Source organism: Phalaenopsis equestris, unplaced genomic scaffold (genome assembly GCF_001263595.1).
Source record: "Phalaenopsis equestris unplaced genomic scaffold, ASM126359v1 Scaffold000107, whole genome shotgun sequence".
In the NCBI taxonomy this organism is placed as follows: domain Eukaryota; kingdom Viridiplantae; phylum Streptophyta; class Magnoliopsida; order Asparagales; family Orchidaceae; genus Phalaenopsis; species Phalaenopsis equestris.
In genome coordinates this window covers 1706006-1732217 of record NW_018164549.1, presented here as the reverse complement: position 1 = coordinate 1732217, position 26212 = coordinate 1706006, and the positions used below count along the sequence as shown (strand labels likewise).

General features: G+C 36.4%; 1 protein-coding gene across 1 annotated transcript; it reads left to right on the top strand.

The window, feature by feature from the left end:
* Positions 1-342: 342 nt before the first annotated feature.
* Positions 343-25853, top strand: LOC110020850 (caffeic acid 3-O-methyltransferase-like). Its single transcript, XM_020719110.1, has 4 exons — positions 343-875; positions 1924-2237; positions 17543-17607; positions 25477-25853. Exons 1-4 carry the CDS (start codon positions 460-462, stop codon positions 25771-25773), a joined length of 1092 nt encoding a protein of 363 aa, XP_020574769.1. The 5' UTR covers positions 343-459; the 3' UTR covers positions 25774-25853.
* Positions 25854-26212: the final 359 nt, after the last annotated feature.

Genomic DNA, 26212 nt, shown 5'->3' with positions numbered 1-26212 from the left:
CGAATATGATGATGGTTTGGAAGCCCAACTGCAAATGAAGGATGTGCGTTGACTTGACTAACCTACTCCTTATCGAGGATCGACACACTGGTTGATTCGACGGTCGACTACTCTGTGATAAGTTTTCTCCATGCCATCTCTGAATATCATCAATAAAGATTGAAAACTGCTTTTATTGCTGTACAAGAAGTTTTTTGGTTGAATATAATGCCCTTGATTGGAGGAATTTTTTAGATTATTTGAGCTTATATTCAGTCGGCTCGTCAAGCGTTTACGCCCACCTGCCACGTCCAAAAAAAAAAAAAAAAAAAAAAAACCCCCCAACAACCAAAACCCCCCAAAACGCAGAAAAACTGCCCGCCACACAAAAACATAAAATTAAAGAAAAACAATCAAATCAGAAAAACTGCTCAATCCCTGATCGCTGGACAGAGCAGGAGGCAAACAGCAAGGCGAACGATGGAGCCATCAACACCAGCGCAATTGCAGGACGACGAGGCGGCCTATCTTGCAACCCTGCAACTCCTTTCATACCACGGCGTCGCCATGGCCGTCAAGGCCGCAATTGAGCTCGACATATTCAACATCCTAGCTCGTTCAGGTCCCGACACTTTCCTCTCCGCCGGCGAGATCGCCTGCCAGATCTCCAACTCTGATCCTAGCAAAACCGCCCCTCGCCTCGATCGCGTGCTTCGCTTTCTGGCCAGCCACTCCGTGCTCCGGTTCTCCTCCGCCTGCTCCGCCTCCTCCACCGGCGCAATCGAGCGCCGGTACGCCCTCGAACCCATATATCGGTTTCTTGCGAAGAACAAAGATGGCGTCTCACTTGCTCCTGCTTTCTTGGTCACACGAGATCAGGCTTCGCTTGGTAGCTGGTAAGGGGAAAGTTTTAAGCGAAGTTTACTTCGAGGCGAATGTTCGTCAACAGTGATGTTTTTCTGAAAAGAAATTTTCCATTTTATGATTTTTGAATCCTTTTAGTTTTCAATAAATATTTCGGATAAATGTCGTAATTTATGTGAATAGTTTAGGAAGATTTACAAACATACCATGTAATTTGTTTGTTTACATATCTAACATATAAATTTTAATATTTACACATGTCATCTTATATGTGTATGAACATGTGTTTTTTAATTTTTAAAAGTTAAAATAATATTATTTTAAATGTAATATAAGAGATTTGAGTGGCATCAATGTGAAAAATAAAGTTTAGATTTTAAATATGTAAACAAATAGGAATTTGGTGTTATTTATGTGAATTCGTGGGGTAGTTATTGTGAATGTCTTTATTTTGAATGATTTACAAGAATACCACTTAACCTCTATCTATGTATATATCAAACACCAAAGTTTTAATTTTTACGTACGTACCACTCTGCCTGTGAATGAAATTCTGTATTTCTCACTTTTTAGAAGTTAAAATTATGATATTTTTAATGTGATATGAAGGAATTGGGTGGCATAAATGTAAAAATAAAGTTTAGGCGTTGTCTAAATACATAAAAATTGGGTGATTTGTATGTACATCCCCACTTTATTTTCTTTCATCTTTGCATTTATGTTAAAATCATGATCTTTCATGCATAAATATTTTCAACTTTTGTTGTAAATAGCTTCAAAATAATCACAAAAATCTTCATTATGTCACCAAAACTGAAGATCAAATCATATAAAATAATCAAATATGCTATTTTAGTTTTAAATAGTATATGTCATAATTTTAAGAAAGAACAATCAATAATTGGGTCATAATATCTTAACAAAAACATTTCCATTGGTAGGAAATCAGTCTTGATGATTCTGCTCCACATAATTTACCAACATAAATCTAGAGCTAAACCCCCAAATCAGTCCTTCAATATAAATTTATTTATATTATGATTGCAAAAAACCAAATAAATTCAGTTATGAATTTTTTAGGCAATATTTGAAGGATGCTGTGTTAGAAGACATAGACCCTTTTACAAAAGCTAATGGATCGGATCCCTTTGAATATATGGCTACTAAGGACCGTCGATTTGGCGAGCTATTTTGCGAGTACATGGCGAGTGTTACTAAACTGACGTCGGGGAACATAGTGGAGGCTTACAAGGGTTTTGAGTTTCTGTCGGAGGTGGTAGATGTTGGTGGAGGAGAAGGGACAATGCTTGGGCTGATCATCTCCAGATACCCTCATATCAAAGGAATTAATTTTGATCTTCCACATGTTATTTCAAGCGCACCAAATATTCCAGGTAAGCTTCCGTTGCTGCAGCCATTGCGGATTATTTATTGTTTAAAGTTGAAGTTGTTTTATGTGTTTTGCGGTTTGGTAATGGAGTTATTTTCATGGTGCCTCGCGTTTATAGAAAGGAAGATTTACTTGATTACATACCACTCAATGCATATCTATTTACATATCAACAACAACAACAAAGCGTTAATCCTACTACGTGGCGGCTACATGAATCCTTTTCTCCATTGCCATCTATTTAGTGTCGTATTTTCATTTAGTTCTAATAAATTAAGATTCTTTTTAATACAATAAGCTAAAGTCTTCCTAGGTCTATCTCCGCCTTTCTTAACATAAGTCGAATAAAAAACATGAACTCTCCTAATCAGATCTTCAGATGGTCGGCGTTTAATGTGACCAAACCATCTAAGACGACTTTCTCTAATTTTATCCATCGTTGGAGCTACACCAACCCTATCACGAATATTTTCATTTCGCATTTTGTCTCTAAGTGTAAGGCCACTCATCCACCTAATCATTCTCATCTTGGCAACACTTAACTTAGTATTATGCTTCTATTTTAAAGGCCAACATTCAACGCCATAGTGCATTGCAGGTCTCACCACCATCTTACAAAATTTTTCGTTCAGTCTAAGCGGTACTTTTCTATCACACAAAAGGCCCGAAGCATTCTTCCACTTCAACCAACCAACTTGAATTCTACCATTAACATCCCCATCTATATCACGATCGCTTTGAACAACAGACACGAGATATCTAAATCGATCACACATTTTAATAATTTGATCACCCAAAGTTACACTTTTGTCACTAGAGTCTTATCCACTAGTAGGGCTGTCAATTTGGCTCGTTGCTCGTGAACAGCTTGTGTTCGGCTCGTTAAGCAGCTAGTGTTCGACTCGTTCGTTAAGCCTAACGAGCCGAACACGAACAAATTTTTAAGCTCGAAATGTAAACGAAGCCGAACACCAACACAACATGTTTCATAACAATATATTATATATTATTTATATAATAATATATTATATATATTTATGTTTAAGTTTAAATCATAACACCTCATGTGGCAATGTGGTTAGTGTCTTTTTTTGTATAGATTTGATCCAGGTTCGAATCCCACACTTTACATCTATTTTTCTCAATTTTAGTTTAACGAGCCAATTTTGAGCAGAACACGAATATTTAAATCGAGCCGAACACGAACACTGTTCACGAGCCGATTTCGAACACGAGCTATTTCGAATGAGCCGAACACGAGCCAAGCCCGAGCTCGCTCAAGCTCGGCTCGTTTACAACCCTATCCACGAGAAGGATATCATCAGCAAAAAGCTATCTATTTACATATCGAGCCTCTAAATTTAAAAGTTTACTTAAATGATTTTAGAGGATATATTTTGATACAAAGATGTAAGAGTAAACAGGCGATTAAAATTGCTACATTTTTTATGATACCTACAAGAAATTATAGAAAGCTATTTTTTACGTAACTCTATGACAATAACTTTTATACATGCTAAATCATCCTTATATGAATCAATAATCTTAAAAGATATAAAGTACTATTGGGTGAGATGCATTGAAATTCACAAAAATAGATTCGAGCAATATGAAATAAATTTTTAAACAGAAGCGCATAAAATAAGAAAATACAAAGACACAAAATTTAACTATAAAATCTAAAGAACGGGAAAAAATCAGAGCCACACCACATCAAAAAACTCAATATAAAAAAATGTGAATAATTATATATATAACACCACACCCAAACCTCTCCAAACTTTGGTACACTTCAGTATGCTCATCTTCATGCCTTTGCACAAGACACAATGAAATTGCATTATCCTTTGATCAGCAAAGCCAAACATTAATTGGAGAATGACTCAAATCCGGTTACTAGCACTTGGGCGAGAGAAAGTGGAGCTATAGCGCACCAATGCATGCTCGGGTGCTGCACCTGAGTACTGTAGTATCGTGCTCTTCGATTTAGAAGCCTAGGATGTGTGTTGTGACACCATTTCTCAGGCACTAGGATAGTGATGGCCAACACTGGGTACAAAAAACTAGGCACGCGACAAACTCACCATCAATTTTGCTCAAAACTCAGGGCTCCAATCAAACAATTTATTAACACAATCAAGCTTCATATAATAATAATCAATAATATTTCACTTTGAGATTGATTTCAATCAAACCTATTCATCCAAACTGTAGTGTGTGCATAGCTTCAACTTAAGCTATTACGGCTTTGGTCAAAATATCTACAAGTTTCTTAGTTGTATATATCATCTCCAAACATAATTGACCACTTTTTATGAGTAAATGGATGAAAAGATATATTAGCTGAATTTGCTTTGTCTTGACATGAAATACGATGTTCTGTGTTAGATGAATGTCACTAATGATATCACTGTGAAGCTTTTCATTTTTTTTTCTCCTTGCCAAGTTTTGTCATAAAGCTCTACAACCAAATTATTTTTTGGCTAGCCTACTCAACTTTTATTGTTAATAGAGCAACAATCTTCTGTAACTCCTAACCAAACACATTGTTGTGTTTCTCAAAATGAAAATATAACATGTTATACCTTTTCTATCATCAATATCATCTACAAGATTTTGCATCATAAAACAATCAAGCTTCACGTAATAATAATCTCTCACTTTGAAATTAATTGCAATCAAACCTGCTCCTCTAAACATTAGTGTGTGCGTAGCTTCGATTTAAGCTATTATAGCTTTGATCAACATATCTACAAGATTCTTAGTTGTATATATCATCTTCAAACATAATTGACTACTTTTTATGAGCGAACATATGAAATTATACCTTAGCTGAATTTGTTTTGTCTTGACATGAAATACGATGTTTTGTGTTAGATGAATGACACTAAGAATATCACTGTAAATCTTTCCATTTTATTGCTCCTTGCCAAGTTCTATCATAAAGCTCTACAACCAATTTGTTTTCTTGCTAGCCTACTTAACTTTTTAGTTAATAGAACAATGACAGCAACTTTATATATGCTTAAAAATACAAGTATTTAATACTGTTGCTAGAAGATTTAATTCCTCAGCAACGGCTCCAAAAACTTAATAACGGTTATAGATTCGATGAAGATGTATATATAAAATATTCAATAATGGTAAAGTCACACTTATCAACGCAAGTATACGTATCGCTCAAGTTATATAGGGCTCTAATGGAGTCTTAGATATCGATCTTAGATATCGATCCATTAGAACTATGAACTAAGATTTTAGAAAATCAATACTTAATCATAAAAATGCAATTCAAATTGCTTATGTGTTACTAATAGGCAATTGAAATAAATATGTAATTTTGATAACTCTTAAATAACTAATTATACTAATAAAGTTTCTAATGTAATATTTAATATATAAGAAAACATCATTCTCCTTCTCAAGAAATTATAGTGAATTGATAAAGTCAATCAGTTCAAATTGTATTGTGCCAAATAAGAGCATACATATTCTTTACTCTTTGGTCCAGACATAAAGAATATTGACTAATCCTACGCTTGTTTACTGAATTTGCGACTAGGCTGGGAGGATACCGGCTCTTACTTTGAAGCTCCCACGTTCCCCTCGCCTGAGGGCTAACAGCTACACTTCATCACCCAAACGATAGGACCGAATTGGGGATTTTAGTCAGTCACTTTAAAATTTCCAATTCTACGCCTGATAATTTTATTTCCCTATTTATTTGCACCCAACTTCCAAGGGCTTTGACCTCCCTGAATCTTGGGTGTAATATTCACTTTAGTTATAAAATTCAATATATTTTAACAAATCAATTGGTCAGATTGAAAGTAAATTAAGATCGAAGTGAAAAGATCATCACAACTTCTTTAACATTTTTAAAGCTCAACCAATTCAAATCACCATTTCACAAATCTCAAGACAAGGAGAAAGACAGAGAAAACTACTCAGAACTCATGGAGAAGACACAACAAAACTCGAAATTCATATATAAAAGCAAAGTCATACAAACTACAAGTAAATAACACATATCTTTAATTTCTCCCTAATAAAACTCCTCGAAGTTCCTCTGAATCTCTTCCTTTCTTTACAACATACAGAATTCTTCTTCGAAGCGGCAAGGAGGAAAAAATCTCTCACTTTTCCTCTACTCTTACAATCTCTCGAAGAATTCCTCACAATCTAACCCTAAGTAAACTCTCTACACTCTCCAAACACTTGCAACTCTCCTGAAACCCTCTTAATTTTCGGCCAAAATCTTTCTTTAAAGATGTAGAAGCGTTTTTCTCAAGAGTTGCCTAAGCATCCCTAAAAAAATCGTCCACATTCAATGCACCTTTAGAAATAACCGCCGATCTCGCTGTCGGCGGCCTCGAGGGCGCCGTCGGCGGGCCTTCTAATTTAATTGATCTGGAGTCTCGGGAAGTTCTCGCCGTCAGCGCCCTAGTTCAATTCTTCGTATTTTGATCCTTTTCGCTTCAAATTCGCTCCTTTTTGCATCTTTTTGCTCCAATGACCATAATTCATCATACCTGCAACAAAACATAATTCATCACATCTGCAACAAAACATCAAAAATATCTTTCTTTTAAAGTGCAATATCATCGAAAACAGTGTAAAATAGGTATGAAAATCTCAACATATTTTTTTTTGGTTAAGCAACAAAATTCATGTAACTTGAAAAACTCACCTCATTGTTGTGTTTACCAAAATGAAGATATAACGTGTTATACTTCTTCTATCATCAATATCATCTACAAGACCTTGCATATCACTGTAGATTTATCTTTCCACTTCCAAAATATGGTACTCTGTTGATTTTTCCTCTCACTTTATCACCTGACAATGATATTTACCTAGATTACTCATGTATTGGTTGACCACCTCACTGCATGTGCAATATCTGGTTATATATATATATATATATATATATATATATATATAATCACATACATCAAAATTTCACCAACTGAAACTTACAAGGTTCTTTTCCTATATATTTCCTCAGTTTTGGTCTTGTAATTATTCTCTAGATAGCTTAACTAGAGGGCACATACTAATTTTACCTCACTCATATTGAATTTGTGTAGAGGGTACAAACTGATTTTGCCTCACTCATATTGAATTTGTGTAAGATTAACTCAATATATTCTACTAGAGATAACTTCAAGTTATTTTCACTTTTGTCTCTATTAATTCTCATCTTGAGAATTATTTGTTTGGAGTTAATTAATCGTCAATTTCAAACATCTACTCTTGATAATTTCTCCTATCTTTGATCTTTTTCATATTTAATCCTACAATTAATATATCATTCACGTACAACAGAAGAATAATATAATATTCATGAAAAATTGTAATGAAGCAATTGTGGTATGATTGACATTGTGTACCAACTCTCTGACATTAATATGGCAAATCTCATGTACCACGGTATTGGTGCTTATTTCAAATAATAAAATATCTTCTTCAATCATTATGGCTGCACTCTTGCACCCTTTTTGTGAAGAGAAAGTGTCCCATTTGAAGGAAAGGAACATTTCTCTCACTTTGGCCCAAAGAAGAAAAACTCAATCATATTCTTCATGTGTGCCCCTCTTATGATCCCCTTCTCATATAGCCTCTATTATGAAGAGATAGATCAAGAGAAGAAAATTCTAAATTGGGTAAGTATAAAGAGGCACAAAAAGGGTGATATGAAGACTCGGTCCTAGAACTCTAAAAAAAAATAAAAGGTCTAAAGTAAGGATTTTACTTAAAATATAAACATTAGCACATGCAATGTATAATAAGCCAAGTCCAGTGGAATGAGAGCAAAGCAGCACCTATAGGAAAGAGTCAATTTAATTTAATAATTAATCTCCTCCATATTGAACCTAGCTCTTTGCAATAAGATTGCCGTAATATGCTAGTGTATATGTATCAAACTAAGTAAGCACTCTAAATATCAAAAGAAATGCGATAACTAGCAAATGTGTCAAACAATTATTTTGCATATGAAAATCCTAATTACGCCATAACCCGTGTTCTAAACAAAATATCTACAAGGTGTTGCTTACACATACATCTAAGTGATTGGTGTGCAGTGTAGGGCTCAATGGGCTTTTCTATAGGATCTTAACGGGATCACCAAGCTGGCCCTATCTCAGACATATAAATGAGTTAACACACATCACACCAAGCGATAAATGTTAACTTAGGCCTATGCTTGGAATGATCCTACAAAATCTGGGGGTAACACAATTCACATTTCTAAACTGGATAAACATTTTAAGAATCCTCAATTTACTATTATCACTATAGGTTAATATAAGAGTCAACTAAAGCCTTGCCATCATGTGCTAACTCATGCAACCTAAATCTATATGAAGAAAAAAATGAATGTTTCACACCGATAAAGTGACACGGTGTATGCATAAAAATGCTCAAAATGCAAACTAGGTGCTTAGAGGAATAAACAAGCATGACACATAAAGGTTGTAAATGCTAAGAAGGATGCAACAAGTGCATCACATGAGAAAATGAATAAAATAAATGCAAACTAATGATCAAATATGGCAGGTGATACAATACATGTAGAATGAAATTCTTAATATAAAGGTGGCATCATAGGATTGTATAAATGATTTTTAGATACTAACCTTCTATCTTAGAAAAGGAAAGAGTTGGCACTGGAGCTATTGAGGTGGCCCCAAGATGCATACACTATAACTCCAAGTACAGTGGTGGCCAACTACATGAAATTCAACAAATGTATATTAAGCCTGAAACATAACAAATGTGAGATGACATGCACAACATGAGCTAGAAGACTCCAAACATACATGTTAGAATATAAAAAAAACAAACATAAGCAGTAATTAGATCAAATGTATAACGTTGTGATATTATGAAAACACAACTATAGCACAACCCCTTTGCTTCAAAGGCTATGAGACTGACACCGCGACACCAAAGTGTGGTGCTTAGGTGTTAATCCCTTTAATCTTGAGAAAATACGAAGATCATACTGACGCTCTAAGACTCTAATGAAGATCTCTACTTTTGTTTAGTGGTAAGGATTCAACGTTTTCTTATAAGCCTCATCGAGTAGTTTTATTAGGAAAACACAATATAAAAGAGAACGATAGGCTTTTAACAATCAAGCCAATAATTAACAATGTCATTATAGGTTCTACTATTTAGTCATTGACTGAGAACCACCACCTCACAAAGGGATGTAACAGTAGTTTGGGATACAAATCCCATAATCCTTAACCTACAAAGGTCAAGAACCCACTTATTTTGGATGACCAAACTCAACCAAAACACAGAAAAAGTAAAGATTGCCACCCTACATAAACATTAGAATCATGAACCTAAAAAGGTAGAGAGTCTATATAACCTTGACTAATCGGTAAGGTGACCCACAATCGCTACACTATAATAGATGTCGTACATCAACTACACATCAAACAAAAAAGATGTTCTCAGACTAAGCCCTAGCACTACGACATCAATGACTAGCATTGTGGCACAAAAACAAAACTTAATGCTGTAGTTTCAAAAAACCAGAGTCACAACATAATACCTAGTAAACTCGAAGCTTTAATACAATGGGATTAATGATGGCTCCATAACAGTTGGTGCTCAGGCTCATGACCTGACACCATGGCACCGAAGCACAACACCATGGCTTCAAGCCAAAAAGTGACACAAGGTCAAGAGGATTGTGGCACCGGGATCAACAGCATCACCCTTAGCTGCATAACACAAACCTAGTATTGCGGTGCTACTAATTAACTTTTAGGCATGAGGCATAGATTTGGGAATTACTACGTCACCTTAACAAACTAGAGATGTGCCACGATGCTGCCAAATGATAATGAGTGTAGCGCCTAGGCATCCAAAATTGACACCTAAGCCTTGCACCCAAAATAAGGTGTAGTAACATGGAATCGAAGGATGGTGCAATGGTGCTAAGGCTAAGACTAAGGGCTTAATACGCCTTTTTCACTCAAAGCACTGGGATGGAAGAGCTTCCTCTAACAAAAGCCTAATCTAGCTTCTAATACAAAACTTAAGGGCTCTAAGAAAAAGAAATGTGAAGGATGAGAAATGACTCACCTACTCAAAGGTTTGTGATATTCCCCAAGATTCAAAACTTCAAAGTTCCACAAACACTCCTCCAGTCACAAATGTCTTCAACTCCGACAAGGAACGACTCACCGGATGGAGGAAGAAAAGGTTGGAGATGGGGAGTGAAGCTCAAACAAGAGGAAGAATTCTCTTAGGTTGCTCTAATGGCTAAAGGAGGCTTCAAATTACCAAATTTCTAACCTTAAGCGTAAAAGGTTGATATAAAATTATGGCACTATGTTGCAGCACTGTCATACTGTTGATATAGAAAGTGCCACATTAGCCTGAACACAAAAAAATCTACTCCACCTCGACAGATACTGAAACATTTCAGACTGACGCCACAACGTCGCACAACCGACACTGCTAACGTGGCATGTGCCACATCGACATACATCTTTATCAACAGTGAATCAAACACATCCCTCAGGACTCTCAGGATTAGAAATTTGACTTTGAGATGCCACATTAGTGTTATGACACTGAACATTAGTGACACAAAGCCGATGATGTAGCCAATGCCACATCAGTGGTCAATCACTATATGATAACACTCGAGTGCAACACTAAGGCACGGCGACATCATCTTTAGGCATTATTGTGCATTGAGAGTTTAAACTAATAGGTTTTGGGCCATGTTGTGATACTACCAAATGAATTTGTGGTGTTGGAGCCGAGGCACCTAGGTTTCTGGACAAGAGCTCAAATAATTTTGTAGCCCAGAGTCATTTTTGTGGAAGTGTTAAACGAAACTGAAATAACAGCAAATAAGATTTTATTGATGATAAAAAGGGGCATACAAGGACGCTTGAAAAATAAATATAAAGAAAATAATCCCTAGATGAGGAACATAATATGATACAAAAAATGATAAAGGTGACTATTTGTCACCCATATCCTCATCATCATCATCGCGAGCTGTGCCGCTAGTCCCAACCGTCTAGAAAAAAACTATATTGAGGAGTGGAGCAGCCTGAAAGTTCTGTGCCTGTCACTAATGCTCGATGGCCAGTCAGACATACTGTTGCTTGTGTCAGTGCATGATGTACATCAAGTGGTGCTTGATGTAGTCGACTTCCTACTCCAATCTCTCAATATATTTTTGTTGGTAGTTATCACGTTCGTGGGCATTCACCAGTAAATCCTGCACTACATCTGGGCTTGGTAACAAAGAGTTGCCAATTCTAGTTTGTCATGGTCTCCTCAATCGTGTCAATACTCATAAAACACGCACTCTGGAATAAGCTTCTAATGTTTGAGGGCCTGCTTGTACCTGAAGTATGCAGTGGCGCGCACAAATTAGCTAGTCTAAGGGTTGTTGGTGCATTATCTTCCTATCTCGAGTTTTCCTTGCTTTTTCAAACACTGGTTGGACATGCGTGAGCTTGATTAGGCTTCTATAATCTTCGATTCGACGTGGCCTCAGTCAAATGGAAAATTAACATTCTCAACTTCCAGTTCTCTCATGTGGAGCACCAGCACGATAGCTAATTTTCACGGCTAACCCAGTCCATGGGCCAACTCATGGATGATGTCGGAGATGAACACATACCACCACCTCGGTTCACCTATTTCTTGGAAGCCAACCCTAGTGGTGTGGCTTACAATGTTGAAGGTGATTGCGGTGATGACGACGAGTACGTGGGTGCCAAGTTGTAGATGCTTTCCCCTTATTTTTTGCGAGATAGTGAGAGGGAGAGAGATCATGATGGTTTTCTTAGTTCTGCCCTACATTTTTCAAATGATATGCCCCAATAGGTGTTTATTATTGTTCTTTCACCCATGGTATCGTCCGTAGTCCAATTAGAGCCACCGAAATACATTTTTTTTAGAGTGGGATCCACTCTAATTTTTTATGGTTCTAATTGGACACCAGACGCAAATTTGTGTAATAAAAAATCCTTATGTAGGGTTATATGTATTTTATTAGTGACTCAAATGTATGGGGACAGATCTCACGATGATCTTCCTCTAAGTAGGATGATTATATATTTGTACGTGTTTTTTGCTCCTAACGGGGCTTTGTGTTAACAACTCTGATCCTTTTATTCCTTTTTTCTCATGGAGGGTAAATAAAACCATAATGACACCACAAATATTTTGATATGTTGTATATGTGTTGTGTTCTCTCTCATGGCCATAATACTTGTAGAAATTCTATTCAGGGATTCCTGATGCCCTTTGGAGCATCTCGATACCAATTCAGTCATTTTCTCATGATTTGTGTGGACCGCAAGATGTAGTAGGTGGAAATTACAATGACAGTACGCAGCCCCTACCGTTGTAGAATTCTGATACAACACCATTTGGAAGGGCAACATTGTGAAAGCTGATGTGGTGCTTTATTACTCAACGAAGCCATAGAGCCTGAAAATCCAAGTTCATATGGCAACCCCAGATTTGACAATCGCAATGATCCTTTTCTTTGATGCCACAACACAATATCAGGAGCGCCCCTGCCCTATATCTAGAGTCATGGTGCCCAAGATGACATAATGCATTCCTTGAGCCACAACCTCTATATTTTTTATTGATATGGTGTTTGCCATGTTGGAGGTGCCACAACGCCGTACCTTGCGTCGAATTGCCTCACTGGCTCACTTGTCCATTTTTAAGGGTTGATATTTTTTTTTTTGTAATTCTTAAGGGTTGCTTAATTTGTCTTTTGGAGGTTAAAATTTTGTATTTAGGCTGCTCTCTTGGTCAAGAAGTCCCATCAAGCTTTTCCAAGCTTCTCGATCGTGATTCTTCCTCCTCTCCAACTACTAAAGCATGGTCATGCCTTTTACTTTAGCTTCCCACTTCATCTTGGTGGAATCCTTGGTGCCCTTGCTATAGTTCATGGTGACTCCAAGGACCGACGAAGCTGTCCTCCAATCTTCAAAGCACTGGATGTCTCTTAACCATCTTGTGGGTAAGATTTCTCTCCCTTTTGTGACTCTTCATTTGTAGGAATACCTATGCTATGTGCTTGCGAAGATTACTTAGGTTGTTGTTATATGGTCCTTAGGTTATGCACATGTGTTTCCCCTCCCCAGCCAAGTTTTTTGTGAATGTTTCTTTGAGAGTAGGGTCTTAGTTTGCCTCGATGTTGTGATGCCACCCTTCTGGGCATTATGAAGTCTTTCCATTTGCCAACGTGAAATAATTTTAGTCTCATCTCTCGGTGCTTGATTGTTATTTTACACCGTAAGTAGTTGTACGTCATTGACTCTGCAATGATGTGAGGCCGCCTCGTTCGATTTTGGTCAGCACTAGATGTTACTTTTTAGTGATATAATGTTAGATCCACAGAATCGAGCCACATTATTTCTCTCAATATCGTGGCCCCTAGTGAGCCTTGCTTGCACTTAGGCTAGAGTTATTACACTAATTTTGGTACCACGGTGTTGGATTTTACTATGTGGTCTAGTATCGTATTCTCGTTGATAGTAATATATCACCATGGTATTCTCTCAAAGATTGTATTGTCTACCTTTTGCATTATGACATTGAGAATCAACCAAATTCTTACCTTACTTTTTCTTAGTGAGACACATAGTCAATGCACTACTTGCAGTAGTGCAGTGGATACAGACACCTGATGTTTGGTCAGCACAAATTTTTGTTTGTTAGAGACAATCATATTTTAGCTTTTGTAAGTTAGGAGGTGTGATATTCTCTTTTTTTGGTCATTAGTACACCCTTCTATAAGGGTGGTGATCCCCTCTTTGGCATTCTGGTCATGTCTTTAGACTGGGTTGAATTATTTTGAACATGTAGATCTTCTATCTTTATAGATTATTGACCTCAAACTTGGCCTCCTATATAGTTGGTACGGCCTTATTTATGGATGACAGTTTTGGTTTACCCGACTGATCAACGAGACTTACATCATTCTTATCACTTGCCGATGTGAGCCGGTGTAAGCTTGTTTTCTTCCATATTTCACTTTTTACTAAGGACAGTATTTGAGTTCTAACACTTGCTAGTTTTAGTTTGCATTGTGTGCCAACACATTCTTTTTTCTACTCAGAGATGGAAAAGATCTGATGGTGATATAACATTTAACTTTAGACCTACTAAATCGATTCAAACGATGCATCGCCTGGGTTATTGGTGGACTTATCCTCATTTGATTTAGGTTGACTAAGTTCACGACTTAGTAGATCCGGGGTCCCAATAGGCTGGGAGGATGTGTTCACCGAGCCTCGACCAGGCTATCTCTACCTATCCAGGTTTTTCTTCCACCTACCTGTTGATCTAAACCTTTGAGTACACTCGTTTCCTTTGTCGAGTAATTTGTCAACACTATAGACCCTTTAAGCTCAACAATGTGTGCTTGTCAGGTTATAGTGATCAACCCTCTACGTCATTACTAGTTCTATCATGATGACTAAAGGACTTACCCCTAATGGGACTACCTAAAATCTCAATGGTTTCCTATGTTTCAGGACGATTTTAAGCAAACTTAATACTTTATATTGTGAGTTTTCCTGAGTAGTTTTCAGGATGTAATTGACTACAAGGATACTATATCGTCGGAGAACTATTTGAACCCAAAATAAAATAAATTTAATTTTGTATTCCGGTTTGGCTATGAATGTCTTTCTATTGAATTTTCCCTATATATTCTCTCACGTTAAGCATTGTCCTATTTAATTTGGATTGTTTTTCTTTGATTTTTGTTATGAGAATTTTTCTATATAAATATCTTTATAACTACTCTTTTTTGTTTCTTCTTAGTTTTCTCTACTTTCAATTTATTCCCTTACCTTTTTTAAATGGGGGTGACCTAGAAAGAAGAATCTTAAGAAGTCCAATGCCAAGAATGCCATCAGGACTAGAGCAAAAAAGAGGCACAAACAAAATCTAATGGCTATGCTAGGGGTTGAGACTACCTCACAACATTAAGTGTTGTGTTTTCCCAATATAATCCTTTGTTCATAGTGTTTCTCTTTCAACTAATTGATTTTAATCTTGATTGGATTTGATTTTTATTTTCCTCCTTTCATGATACAACCTCTAGGGCTAGCTGGCTAATTCCATTCCTGTCTTTTTTTGTCTTCTACATGTTAGTTGTATTATTTGAATATCCTGGAAACAAATTGAGCTTCACTTCTCAGGGATGCCAATAGTATACTCTTAATGTCCTAGCACTGTTGTACTCTTTTTGCTCGACATTTTAGTTGTTGTAGCATCCCTTCTCTCGACATTCTAAATGCACGCACTTTACATTCATAGTGTTATTTCACTTGCAAATTTGTTAATTTTATCCCACTTTTGCATAGGTATGACAGTCAAAAGGAAGATTACGATTGAGTCTGCTGGGGGAGAAAGCATGTCCTTACCTACTTCTATTAATGTTGATGAAGGCATGATTACTTTCGATTGTATTAACTGACCTACTTGCATAATGATAAGGAATCCCAAATTTTTTTAGGCATTAGATTTATGTCATCTAAAGAGGAAGGGGAGTTATGTCCATGTGCGTGTTCCTGTCATGTCAGCCCATATGAGGCTTGTTCTTCCTTCTAGAAAGAGGTTGTGTCCGACACTGGGCAACACAATGACTCCTTTTTTTCAATCAACTTTACCTATATTTTTTAGACAATTCAGGACATCTAGGTTGCCCTCGAGGTGTTACCCATACTTCTATTCTAGTGATATCTGTAATAATCAAGACATTTAGATAAGGGAATCAACCACAATATTCAAGCTTACGCTTTTTAATAAATACTTCAATGTTCATTAAGATGCATTTTTTATGTTATTTTTAACTTAAATCATTTTTAAAATACTTGGTTAATAAATAATAAATAAATGCCAAAAAATATATGAACAAAAATTTGACCTATAAACTTTGAATAATTTTTTATGGCTTCTTTTTAAGTTTGATTTACAAATTTTCTTCACCAAAATATAGAATATGATGAACTTTAATTACTATGATTTTTACATATTCTTATGATAAATATAAGTATGAAATTAGAAGATTAATGGTCTAATTGTAATTTCTTAAGAAATGTACATGTGTGGGCATACATTTCTTTTTGGTGTCGTTTGATATCTTTTTTTCAAACCGTTTTAACCAGAGTGTCCTAGATGTTATAATCTATCTAATGACAATTTTTTCATAATTTTTTGAATTTTGAATTTCAAGATGTAAAAGATTTTATATAAAATTAACAAATAATCTACATTTTATGATTTATATCATCTAGGAATAAAGTAAGAGAGTCCACTTGGATTTCATCATTAAAGACATTTATAGAAAGTTTTCTAAATGGATCTCCACCTCCAATCTTTTTAGAGTTTTACAGTCTTTCTTAAAGTGACATTTTTTCCCATAGTTCCATCATTCACCCCTACCTTTTTCTTTCCTTGGATTTTCTCTCCTGAACTTGGATCTTTTTCTTCATGTGTTTCTATCCTGACTCCTTCCTCTAATATCAACATTCAGATGAGGAATTTAGAGTTTTACCACTCGCCATTTTTCAAAATTCTTCACACTAATATCACAATATCATAAAAATTTAACTTTATATTACCTGAAGAGTTAACTCATTGCATTAACTAGTACATCTCAACTATCTGGTAATAAAGATGAGTACAACATTATCCTAACTACTTCATGAAATTTGATGCCAACATAACACAATTGGTTTATCACAGTGTTGAAGTTATTCAAATATTTAACCACTGAGCTATCATCCACCATCTTTAGATTGAATAATCTTTTCATTATAAAAACTTTGTTTGAAGTCGAAGGCTTTATATACATAGTAGTCCTCTCACAACATTAAAGCGGACTCCCTCTTTACAGTGTTGTGATATAGCGTTGTGCTGCTACAATGGTAGCATTGGGGCACTCATATATGTTGTTGCGACATCAAGCTCTTGGCTTTCAACATAAGTTTTTTTTTTTTTTTTTTTCCGGTGTTGTGGCGCTGCAAAGACAGTGTATAGACGTTTTTATATTGTTGTATCACTAATACTATTAACACTGCGGGTACATCTCTAAGGTGTACTCCTACAAAATCACTGTCGAGCTTGATCGGTGGGACTCTGAGTTGGCAATTAATTGACACAATTAACATATTGCACAAATGTTAATTGTCTCTAGTAAGCATGAATCACGATTATCTACAAGCTTTAATAATTGTTTTTATTAAATTTAATCTTTTGAAAACTATTAATGTTTTAATCTAGGAGTGGAATATGTCGCTGGTGACTTTTTGTCAAGCATTCCAAGTGGAGACGCCCTTTTACTCAAGGTAAGTATCAAACCTTTTTCTTATGTTTTATGACCTAGGAGATTGCCATAAAAAACAAAGTATCTTATGATATATAAATAGAAATATAAATATATATATATATATATATATATTGTACATACATATATACATGTATCATATATATAGATGTATGCATGTGTGTGTGTGTGTGTGTATATATATATATATATATATATATATATTATCCCAGACACTCGGTGGCCAGAATACTTGTGAAAAGGGATATTATTTTACATGATGTTACTGAAATCTGGCTGGGCACAACCCATAATGGGTATTGGCAACAAATCGTCATGGAACACAAACCTTCATATTGTACCCACTGTAAGATGTTTGGTCATATCCTTGCTAAATGCCACAAATTTCATCCTAATTTGAAATCTAAGGTTCAAGTGAACAAGGTTGGGTCTAACCCCCCTGCTGTGGACATTTTAGTTCTACCTAAGGAGGATACTATCAGACAGGAGGTGTCTGTTGCACCTGAGGACCCCCCCCCCCCCCGGTCTTCTCTCGCCCTGCTGTCACTGTTACTGCGAGTGATGCGATGCTGGCACCTAATCAGGAGAGCCTCACAATTCCACTTCTTCAAGAAGTATTCTGTGTAGCGGCAACTCATACCTCACATATTGTAGAACCTATTGTGGGTATTACTGTTGGTAATCCTTCTGCTTCAGCTCTACCCCATCAGGCAGATTCTTTGGAGGAGGAATGACAGGTTTACACTTCCAAGAGGCAGAAGAAGAATGAAGATTAAGATTTACTAGAGCTCAGGAGTCTCATGAATGATACTTTGGTTACTACGGGTAATGGTCAGTACCTTACCAATCTGCTAGCTGGATCCCTACCGAGAACTAGAGCCAGAGATAAGAGTAGATTGGGATGACTCACACTTTTTCAGCGCTCAGGTGGTTTTTAGGTTTTTTTATTTCTATATGTACCCATCTTTTACATTTTTTGATGTGTGTTGTACCGTGTGGGTTGGGTGTTTAGGCCCGTCTATACAAACTTATCTGTAGCTTTATCTTTAATATATCAGCCATTGGGCTTTTTCATATATATATAAAAAAATGTATATATTATCTTTGCAAAAAACCACAATAGCAATAGAAACAGAAAAAAGTATCCATGCTAATGTGGGAGATTCATTAACCAGAATAGAAATTACAACATTCTAATGTAGCCCTACCAAAAGTAAAGAAAGAGAAGGACTTGGAATTTTGCTACTTACAATTTCATCAGTAAGATTTCCTTGTTTTGCAAGCCAATGGCTGGCTTATTTCCTTCTCTAGGAATGTAAGAGTGTATGGTATGGATTGAAGCATCAAGGGATTTGATTTTGCTAATCCAACGTGTCAAGTGCCAAGGGGGATCAGCCTGGTTCATCAAAATCTGGATCAGTATTTGAGAGGCTGATTCTATGTGGAAATGATGCCAATTTCCTTGTATTGCAATGAGGAAAGCCCAGTAAACAACAATGGTTTTAGCTTCAGTACATCTTGTGCCAAATTTGGAGACTGGAAATAAAGCAAACAGTTGCCCAAAGAATCTCTGAACCAATTCCTGCATCTTCATGGAGAAAGCTGCCATTAGTATTGACTTTAATGCAAAGATGGAGGGGTTTATGCAAATTCACCTTGGAGACAAGGGGATTGGAGTTTATGGAGTGAATAGTGACTATATCATTGCAGATATTTTGGAAATGCATGTGTTGTATGAGTTTCAGAAGGTAGGATAAGCAATGGTTTGCCACTTGATGAGTAGTAAGTGTCCTGTCCTCGTATTTAGCTTTACACCTGGCCATCCAGCAAAACTAGGCAACAATGCAGGGAAAAGGGAAGAGCTTGGCAGCTTGCCAATCTAACCAGCTAGTGGTAAAACGGCCCCAACTAAGAGTGACATTATTAATTGAGAGGTGGATGGTTATGATTCTCTATGTGGCTTGTACATAAGAGCAACTGAAGAACAAATGATCCATAGTTTCTTCATCTTGCTGACATAGCATACACCAAGAGGGGCCCCTCAAGCCTTTAAGCTTCAGAATATAATCACTTGGCAACAATTTTAAGAATAGTCTCATTAGTTGAACTCTAGGATAAGATTTTTGTAAGGATTTTGGTGGGTTTTCTTACAAGAAGTTTGTCTTTGCCATTCCTCTTATTAATTTACATTTTTTTAGTGTAGCCATTATGTAAAGTGCGCTCATCAATTATGACAAATATTGATACATACTTTATGTTTTCTTTCATTCGCTGATTTATAATGATTGGATAAAAACACATTTACTTATTGAATATTGAAGCAAATCACATGTACATATCTATAAATTATAGAAATTTAAGGAGAACAATTATGTGTCAAAAAATAAAAATTAAATTATTTACATTTTAACACTTGAAGAAATTCACCCAAAATTTACTATAGTTTTAAAGTCTTGAACATAATTGATTTGCAATAAGACACTATTGTATATGCATATAATAACCTTTTCTAAATGCATCCATATTACTTAGCTCATTGCACATAAGGAAAAGTAAGCTCCTCAGACAATCATGGAACTAACGGCCTTGATCAAAAGAAGGCGAAGAGGCGGAAGGCATTTCAAGTGACCTAAGGGTCGCCGCAAGCAAACACCAAAGGAAGATCACCAAGCATTGAACTAAGGAAGCATGGTAAGCTGCTGGCACCTAAGGGTGATTGATCCAAGTCCGAAAAAACTTCAAAGCCAAGCAACTACAACCAAAGCGTGGATGATTGATTTAGGCCGCACTTACCAGACCGTCCGACACATTGCCATGTAAAGAGAATGATCGGCCAGGGGTGGACTCCTAATATCACACGGTCAATCCCAAGACTCTTGACTGGGCAACTCAAAGCTGGGGTAGATTGCTCAAGCATGTAGAATTACACTAGAGATAGAGGATGAATGAAGCCCAACGCTACACTAAGACACTGCTTCTCAAGTGCAACTGTTAAAAGAGAGCATTTGAGTTAGCATTATGAAGGTTCTCACCAAGACCTTTTTGTCGGGATTTTTTTTTAATTTTAAATGATACAAGTGTCCTTTCACGGGGTTCAACGCCAATAAATAGAAAGCATTGTATAAAATGTGGGCTCAAATTTTGATTCCTCTATTAAGGAATCTCTATCAACTTTCTAAGATTCTTTTTGGTATTTTCTTAAGGGGGCCCTCTTTTTCTCCTTTTGTGTGTGTATTCTATCAATTGGGCATGATGTGAGGAAAAATTAGAGTTTAACACCCTAAAAGGTGTGGTGAGCATAGAGTCATGTTGCAAAACAAGAAGAATAATGACATAAGAGGAAGAAGGTATCTGTGAGAAAGCAGACAACATGGAGTGCACTAGAGATTTTGTGACCCAACAAATCTGAGAACTTAAGGGAGATATGAGAGAGATGATCAGGGAGGTACTTCAACAAAGATCAGACTTGGTGCCCCAACCACTGATTCTGGTGTTTCAGAGGTTCAACCCAACTCCAAGCATGAACGATGAGACATTTCACCGTGACAGTGCTAGATCTGCACCTCAAGCTAGAGAAAAATAGAAGCATATGGGCACGTAGCATCTGACTCTTCTTGCCTTAGATGAATCATTAAAGCTAAGTTGTCTGAGAGCTTCAAAATCCCAATTTTCAAATCCTACCAAGGAAAGTCTGACCCGAGTGATTATGTTGCCTTTTTCAAATTGACAGTGTGTCTGCTAAGGGTGAATTATACACTAAAGTGTTATCAATTATTTATGAATTTGAAAGAGTAGACTCTGATGGTTTAACAACTTACCACCAGAAGTGATCACGTCATTCACAAACTTCAAGAGGATGTTGATGATGTAATTTTACAGAAAAAAGATGACAATAAAGCAAAAAATCGAATCAAGAAAAACGTACAATAGAAAAGCACAGCAGAAACATACAGATTTACGTGATTCGACAAATTGCCTACGTCCACGGAGCTGCAGAGGATTTTATTACTTGAGGATTAGATCCGTCGATCGCCTCGACGATTACAAGAAAGAACAATCTCTCTCTCTCTTCTCTCCCCTCTCCTTCTCTCTCTCTACCCAAGAGCCACAATCAAGAAGAAGAAACGCTGGAAAGAAACTAAATCCTGAGAGAGATTACAAGGGGAGCTAGCATGTCTATTTATTAATTTTATCATGTCATTAGACTCATTAAGAAATTAATGAAATAAGTAATGAAGCCCATTAATTATTTCCTTTTCTTTTCTGCAGCAAATCATAGAAGAAATTAAGAGCAATTAATTTATCAATTAATTTCTAGTATCAAATCCAATTTACTGCCAAACATGAGAAAATGTCAATTTGAACAGTGGACCGGTTTCCATATTCGCAACAACCTTGGATGCAAACCCCTTTCTTTCCTCACACAAATTGCATAAATCCCTCAACATTGGTGCACATGGAAAACAAAATGTTGAACAACTCAATAAACCAAGTGATCTTTACCCGCTACATATACAAAACCACGAGAATGATAATGGTAAATCAATTGGGTATCAGCTGAGCCGAACATATCCCAAAGTTATGGAAAATTGTGTCCATCTCCGCACACAGTAGTAACCTAGTCGAGCCAGAAATATTCCTTGTAGAATGCCATCTCCCTCGCATAAAAAGTGTTGGAGCGCTCGTTTTTTCTAGAGGCCTATAGAAAAATGAACAAAGCACACACACTAGATAATTGATATTGATTCACTTGCATGGCATCCATCTTGGATGAGCAAGAAAGATTTTCCTTGAAAAATTCTATGGGATTGTGGCCGACAGGAGGGGTGCGATTGCAGGAAGCGTGAGTAATTTGATAAGAACAAGAAGCTCGGGCGAAGGAAACCATGATCAACTAAAAGCAATTGTCAGAAGAAAAAGGACAGTAGAGTAGAACCCTCACAGTCAAAACATCCAATTTTGTAGGGGCGGAGATGTTGTAAGTGCCCAAATATTCACAGGGGTAAAAAGGGAAAGTACAAGTAATTGAAATCTGTGGAGTGTAACAAGCATCACATCACTAATAAAAAATACATAAGCTGGAGTGTTGGGTATTTTTATTAAAAAAGTTATTCATATAAAACGTTAGTACATCAGCAGGGGCAGAGAATGTTATACAAGGATTCAATAGGGCCTCAGCTGGATAGTAACCCAGTCGGATGAGCCTTCTCAATACAAACTATCCCCCATATCTAAATTGTCCTGGGCGACTAAGCCGTCTAAGTCTAAAGAACCATGCACTTGCCCAACAAGTCCATGAACTCCTGCTAGATGAAGGCCTCTTATTGTCTCTACAACTCAATTTTGTGCTTTAGGCCAACCAATCTAGCTATACAGTCAGCTAATCCAATAAGATTCAAGACATCCTCATGCAAGTGGAGGTTACCTAAAAAACTCAGTGCCTCATGTTTTGTCATGAGTCTTTCGCTTCACCCTTCTTCTGTTTGGGCGCCACCCTTGTTGGAGATTCGATCATCCCTAACTCTGTGCTCACAACATTTGACACCTCCACTCACTAGCTCTTTACACTCAGGAGAACACCCGAAAGCTCATTCAAATTTAGGGAGGATGGATCATATGGGCAATAACCTATGAAAATAAAACATGAGTGACCCTTGGTAGATAATAACAAATCATCATGAATGAATATGCTCTCTACCCATTGCCCGCATATGATTAAACACATTTGAATAAGAAAGAGCGGATAAGGCATCACCTTGAGCCACTTGAGGCAACTGGACGATTGATTGAAGCATTACATCAGAAGCTAGCTCAACTGATGTTCCTCATGTCCCGGGAACAGAAAGAACACGATTTGATTCAAGGATTTTGATGGCCTCATGTGCGGCAATGGCGACCAACATCTCAGAAATATGGGGGACATCTTCTGGAGCTGCATAGAGAGACCTCAGATAGTCATATGATAGGTAAGCATTATCAAAAACTTGGATGGTATCTTTTGGGAATGCGACGGAGGATCCCTCCCAAACCAGTGGAGGGTCAGCATAATTGGGAGCATTAATGACTCTCTAGGACCGCGAGACAAGATCACCGTTGATCCATCAACGAGGCAGCTCGTTTGTTCTTCAACCTGCTTCCTCGCACATGCTCACCAAAGGGATGACGGAGTAGGACTTTGATTGGACCTATAGCTTGGGCAACAGTAAGCTTCTCCATAGGCAAAATATCTGACAAGCATATCGGAATCAAACGAATGAACTAGCTCAATAAATTCATTTGAAATCTTGTTGAACTATTTATAAGACACAAGGCACAAAACTCAATGAAATATTTAAAACTTTAAACATTTGTTATTGATCGCTTTTAATTGATACAATTGTCATTTTAGGGGGTTGAGCAAACTCCTATAAATAGGAAACATTATATAAAAATGGATGTCCAGATCCTAATTGTTTTTTATGTTATTAAAATTTATGGCTATTTCTGATGGACTTTCAGAGTCGAGTGTTTTTTTTTTTTCTAATTTATATGTTACAACTTTAGATATGTTATTATGAAGTCATCTCAAAAAGTCCATTAGAAACAGCCACAATTTTTTTGTAAGTGATATGCCACTAACAAATTTTCTTTGATTGACATAAATCTCAAGACGTGAAATGAATCTCAAAGCAATTTTTGAATAAAATCACTCAAACTTCAACTAAAAAACATGCAGAACTCTAATTTCAAAAAACACAGTTAAACTGGTTGACTCCGCGAGATGGGCCTAATGACAATCAAAGTCAAATCAAGCTAAGATCAAGTTGTTAAATCTTTTTTGAAAGCTTTCAGTGAATAATTAGAAGGTCAAATGAATTTCAAATCTAACAAGCTAGTGAAAGTTAGCATCCTGACAAGATGAATTCAAGGAGCCCAAGAGCATTCAATTCTAACACCATTAAGGCACATAAATGTCCACTGAATACTGTTCGATCGAGAGAACCTTCGGAGTGGTTCGGATTTCTTCCTTATTTGCAACACGAACTCTATTTCTACCCCCTCCCCTCTCAAGGAGGAGAACTTAAATTAGAGGGAGACCTAAGCTTATAAGAGGAATTAAGGAATGTTACTCACTTCCGCAGCACCGACCACCCATCGATCACCGCTTTCTGGCTATTTTTGAACACCATCAGCAGCCAGTTGCTCCTTGAGATGAAGCCCCTTGCAGAATCACAACCTGCATTGTGGCTTCCCAGCGTATGTTGCAAAACTGTGAAGCTCTGTGCAACAATGCACTTTGAAGACAAGTGTATTGAAATCAATCAATTGCTCTCGATTGCAATCACCCCCGACTACTGTGCAACAAGTATTATATCATGACAAACTATGTAGTCCTTTCACTCCTGTGGGACAAGGACCTCCGCTTGTAATCATCAATTCATACTGTATTGTTCTGATCGGGTCCGACCCCGTGATTTTTTCTCTTTCCAGTTTTTCCGCATAAGAACTTCGGTATGTCTATTGTTTTTTTTTTTAATTATTATCTAAGTGTGTATTGTATTCTCATACAACATTAAGACGATAATTTATTACTCAACTTATATGAATCTTCTAGCATGCATCAATAAGGATGTTTATTGGATTCTTGTGATAAAAATAAAATTTTCAAATTTTTTATAAATATTATAATTCTTTTTGAAAAAACTAAATAATAATTTTCTTGCTGGTATCATATTTTAATGAATAATATCTCGGAAAAAAACAGCAATAAGACGGAAGTCAAAATGGTTACCGTGTACTTCCATGCCTGCACCTAATGATTTCTTCCACCAAGAAATTATGTATGAAGCCTTAAAACTTCAAAATTGACTGACACGACAAGATAATGCAGTTTGTTCTTCATGACTGGAGTGACGAGGACTGCATACGAATATTAAAGAATTGCTATAAGGCTCTTCCAATCACAGGAAAAGTGATTGTTGTGGAGCAAATTCTTCCAGAAATTCCTGAAAGAAATAATGCAGTAAGAGACGTATACTTCATGGATCTTAGCATGATGGTAACCAACCATCGAGCAAAGGAGCGAAGCGAGAAGGAATTTATAAGTCTTGCAAGTGAAGCAGGATTTGCTGAATTCAAAATTGCATGCTGTGTCATGAATTATCACGTAATGGAATTCATAAAGTGATGTGTAATCACTTGGCAGGACAGCTGAGTACTGCAACTATACTGCTTAAAAAAATAAATCTGATGCTGATGCAGAAGAAGATTATGTTTTTTTTTTTTCTTTTATTGTATTTGGAAATAATTTGAACTACTTTTTAGTTTCTTTGTTGTTAATTAGTTTTTTTTTATATTTATTTAATGAAATGTCTGATGTTCTCAAATGCACAATACTTGTTCTAATTTTTTAATTATATATAAATGATGGCGTTGTTAATTTGTCAGTTTTTAAGATAAGGTTGAAGGTCGGTTTACTGTATTAGAAGTAAACTTAAATCAGAATGTTCTATTTGAATTGTTTAATTAGGAAAATTATTTTTAGTTAATTTATTCTAAAAATATTGTGATGCTAAATTTTTTTTATCATCATAAGAAAAAAAAGTATATAAATCTAGTACTTATTG

Bases quoted from the DNA above. Each gene is read 5' to 3' on its own strand.
- LOC110020850 (XM_020719110.1), top strand. From the start codon at position 460: ATGGAGCCATCAACACCAGCGCAATTGCAGGACGACGAGGCGGCCTAT. The intron at 2,238-17,542 runs GTAAGCTTCCGT...GTTTTAATCTAG, and splicing joins AAGCGCACCAAATATTCCAG to GAGTGGAATATGTCGCTGGT. The intron at 17,608-25,476 runs GTAAGTATCAAA...AAGATAATGCAG, and splicing joins GAGACGCCCTTTTACTCAAG to TTTGTTCTTCATGACTGGAG.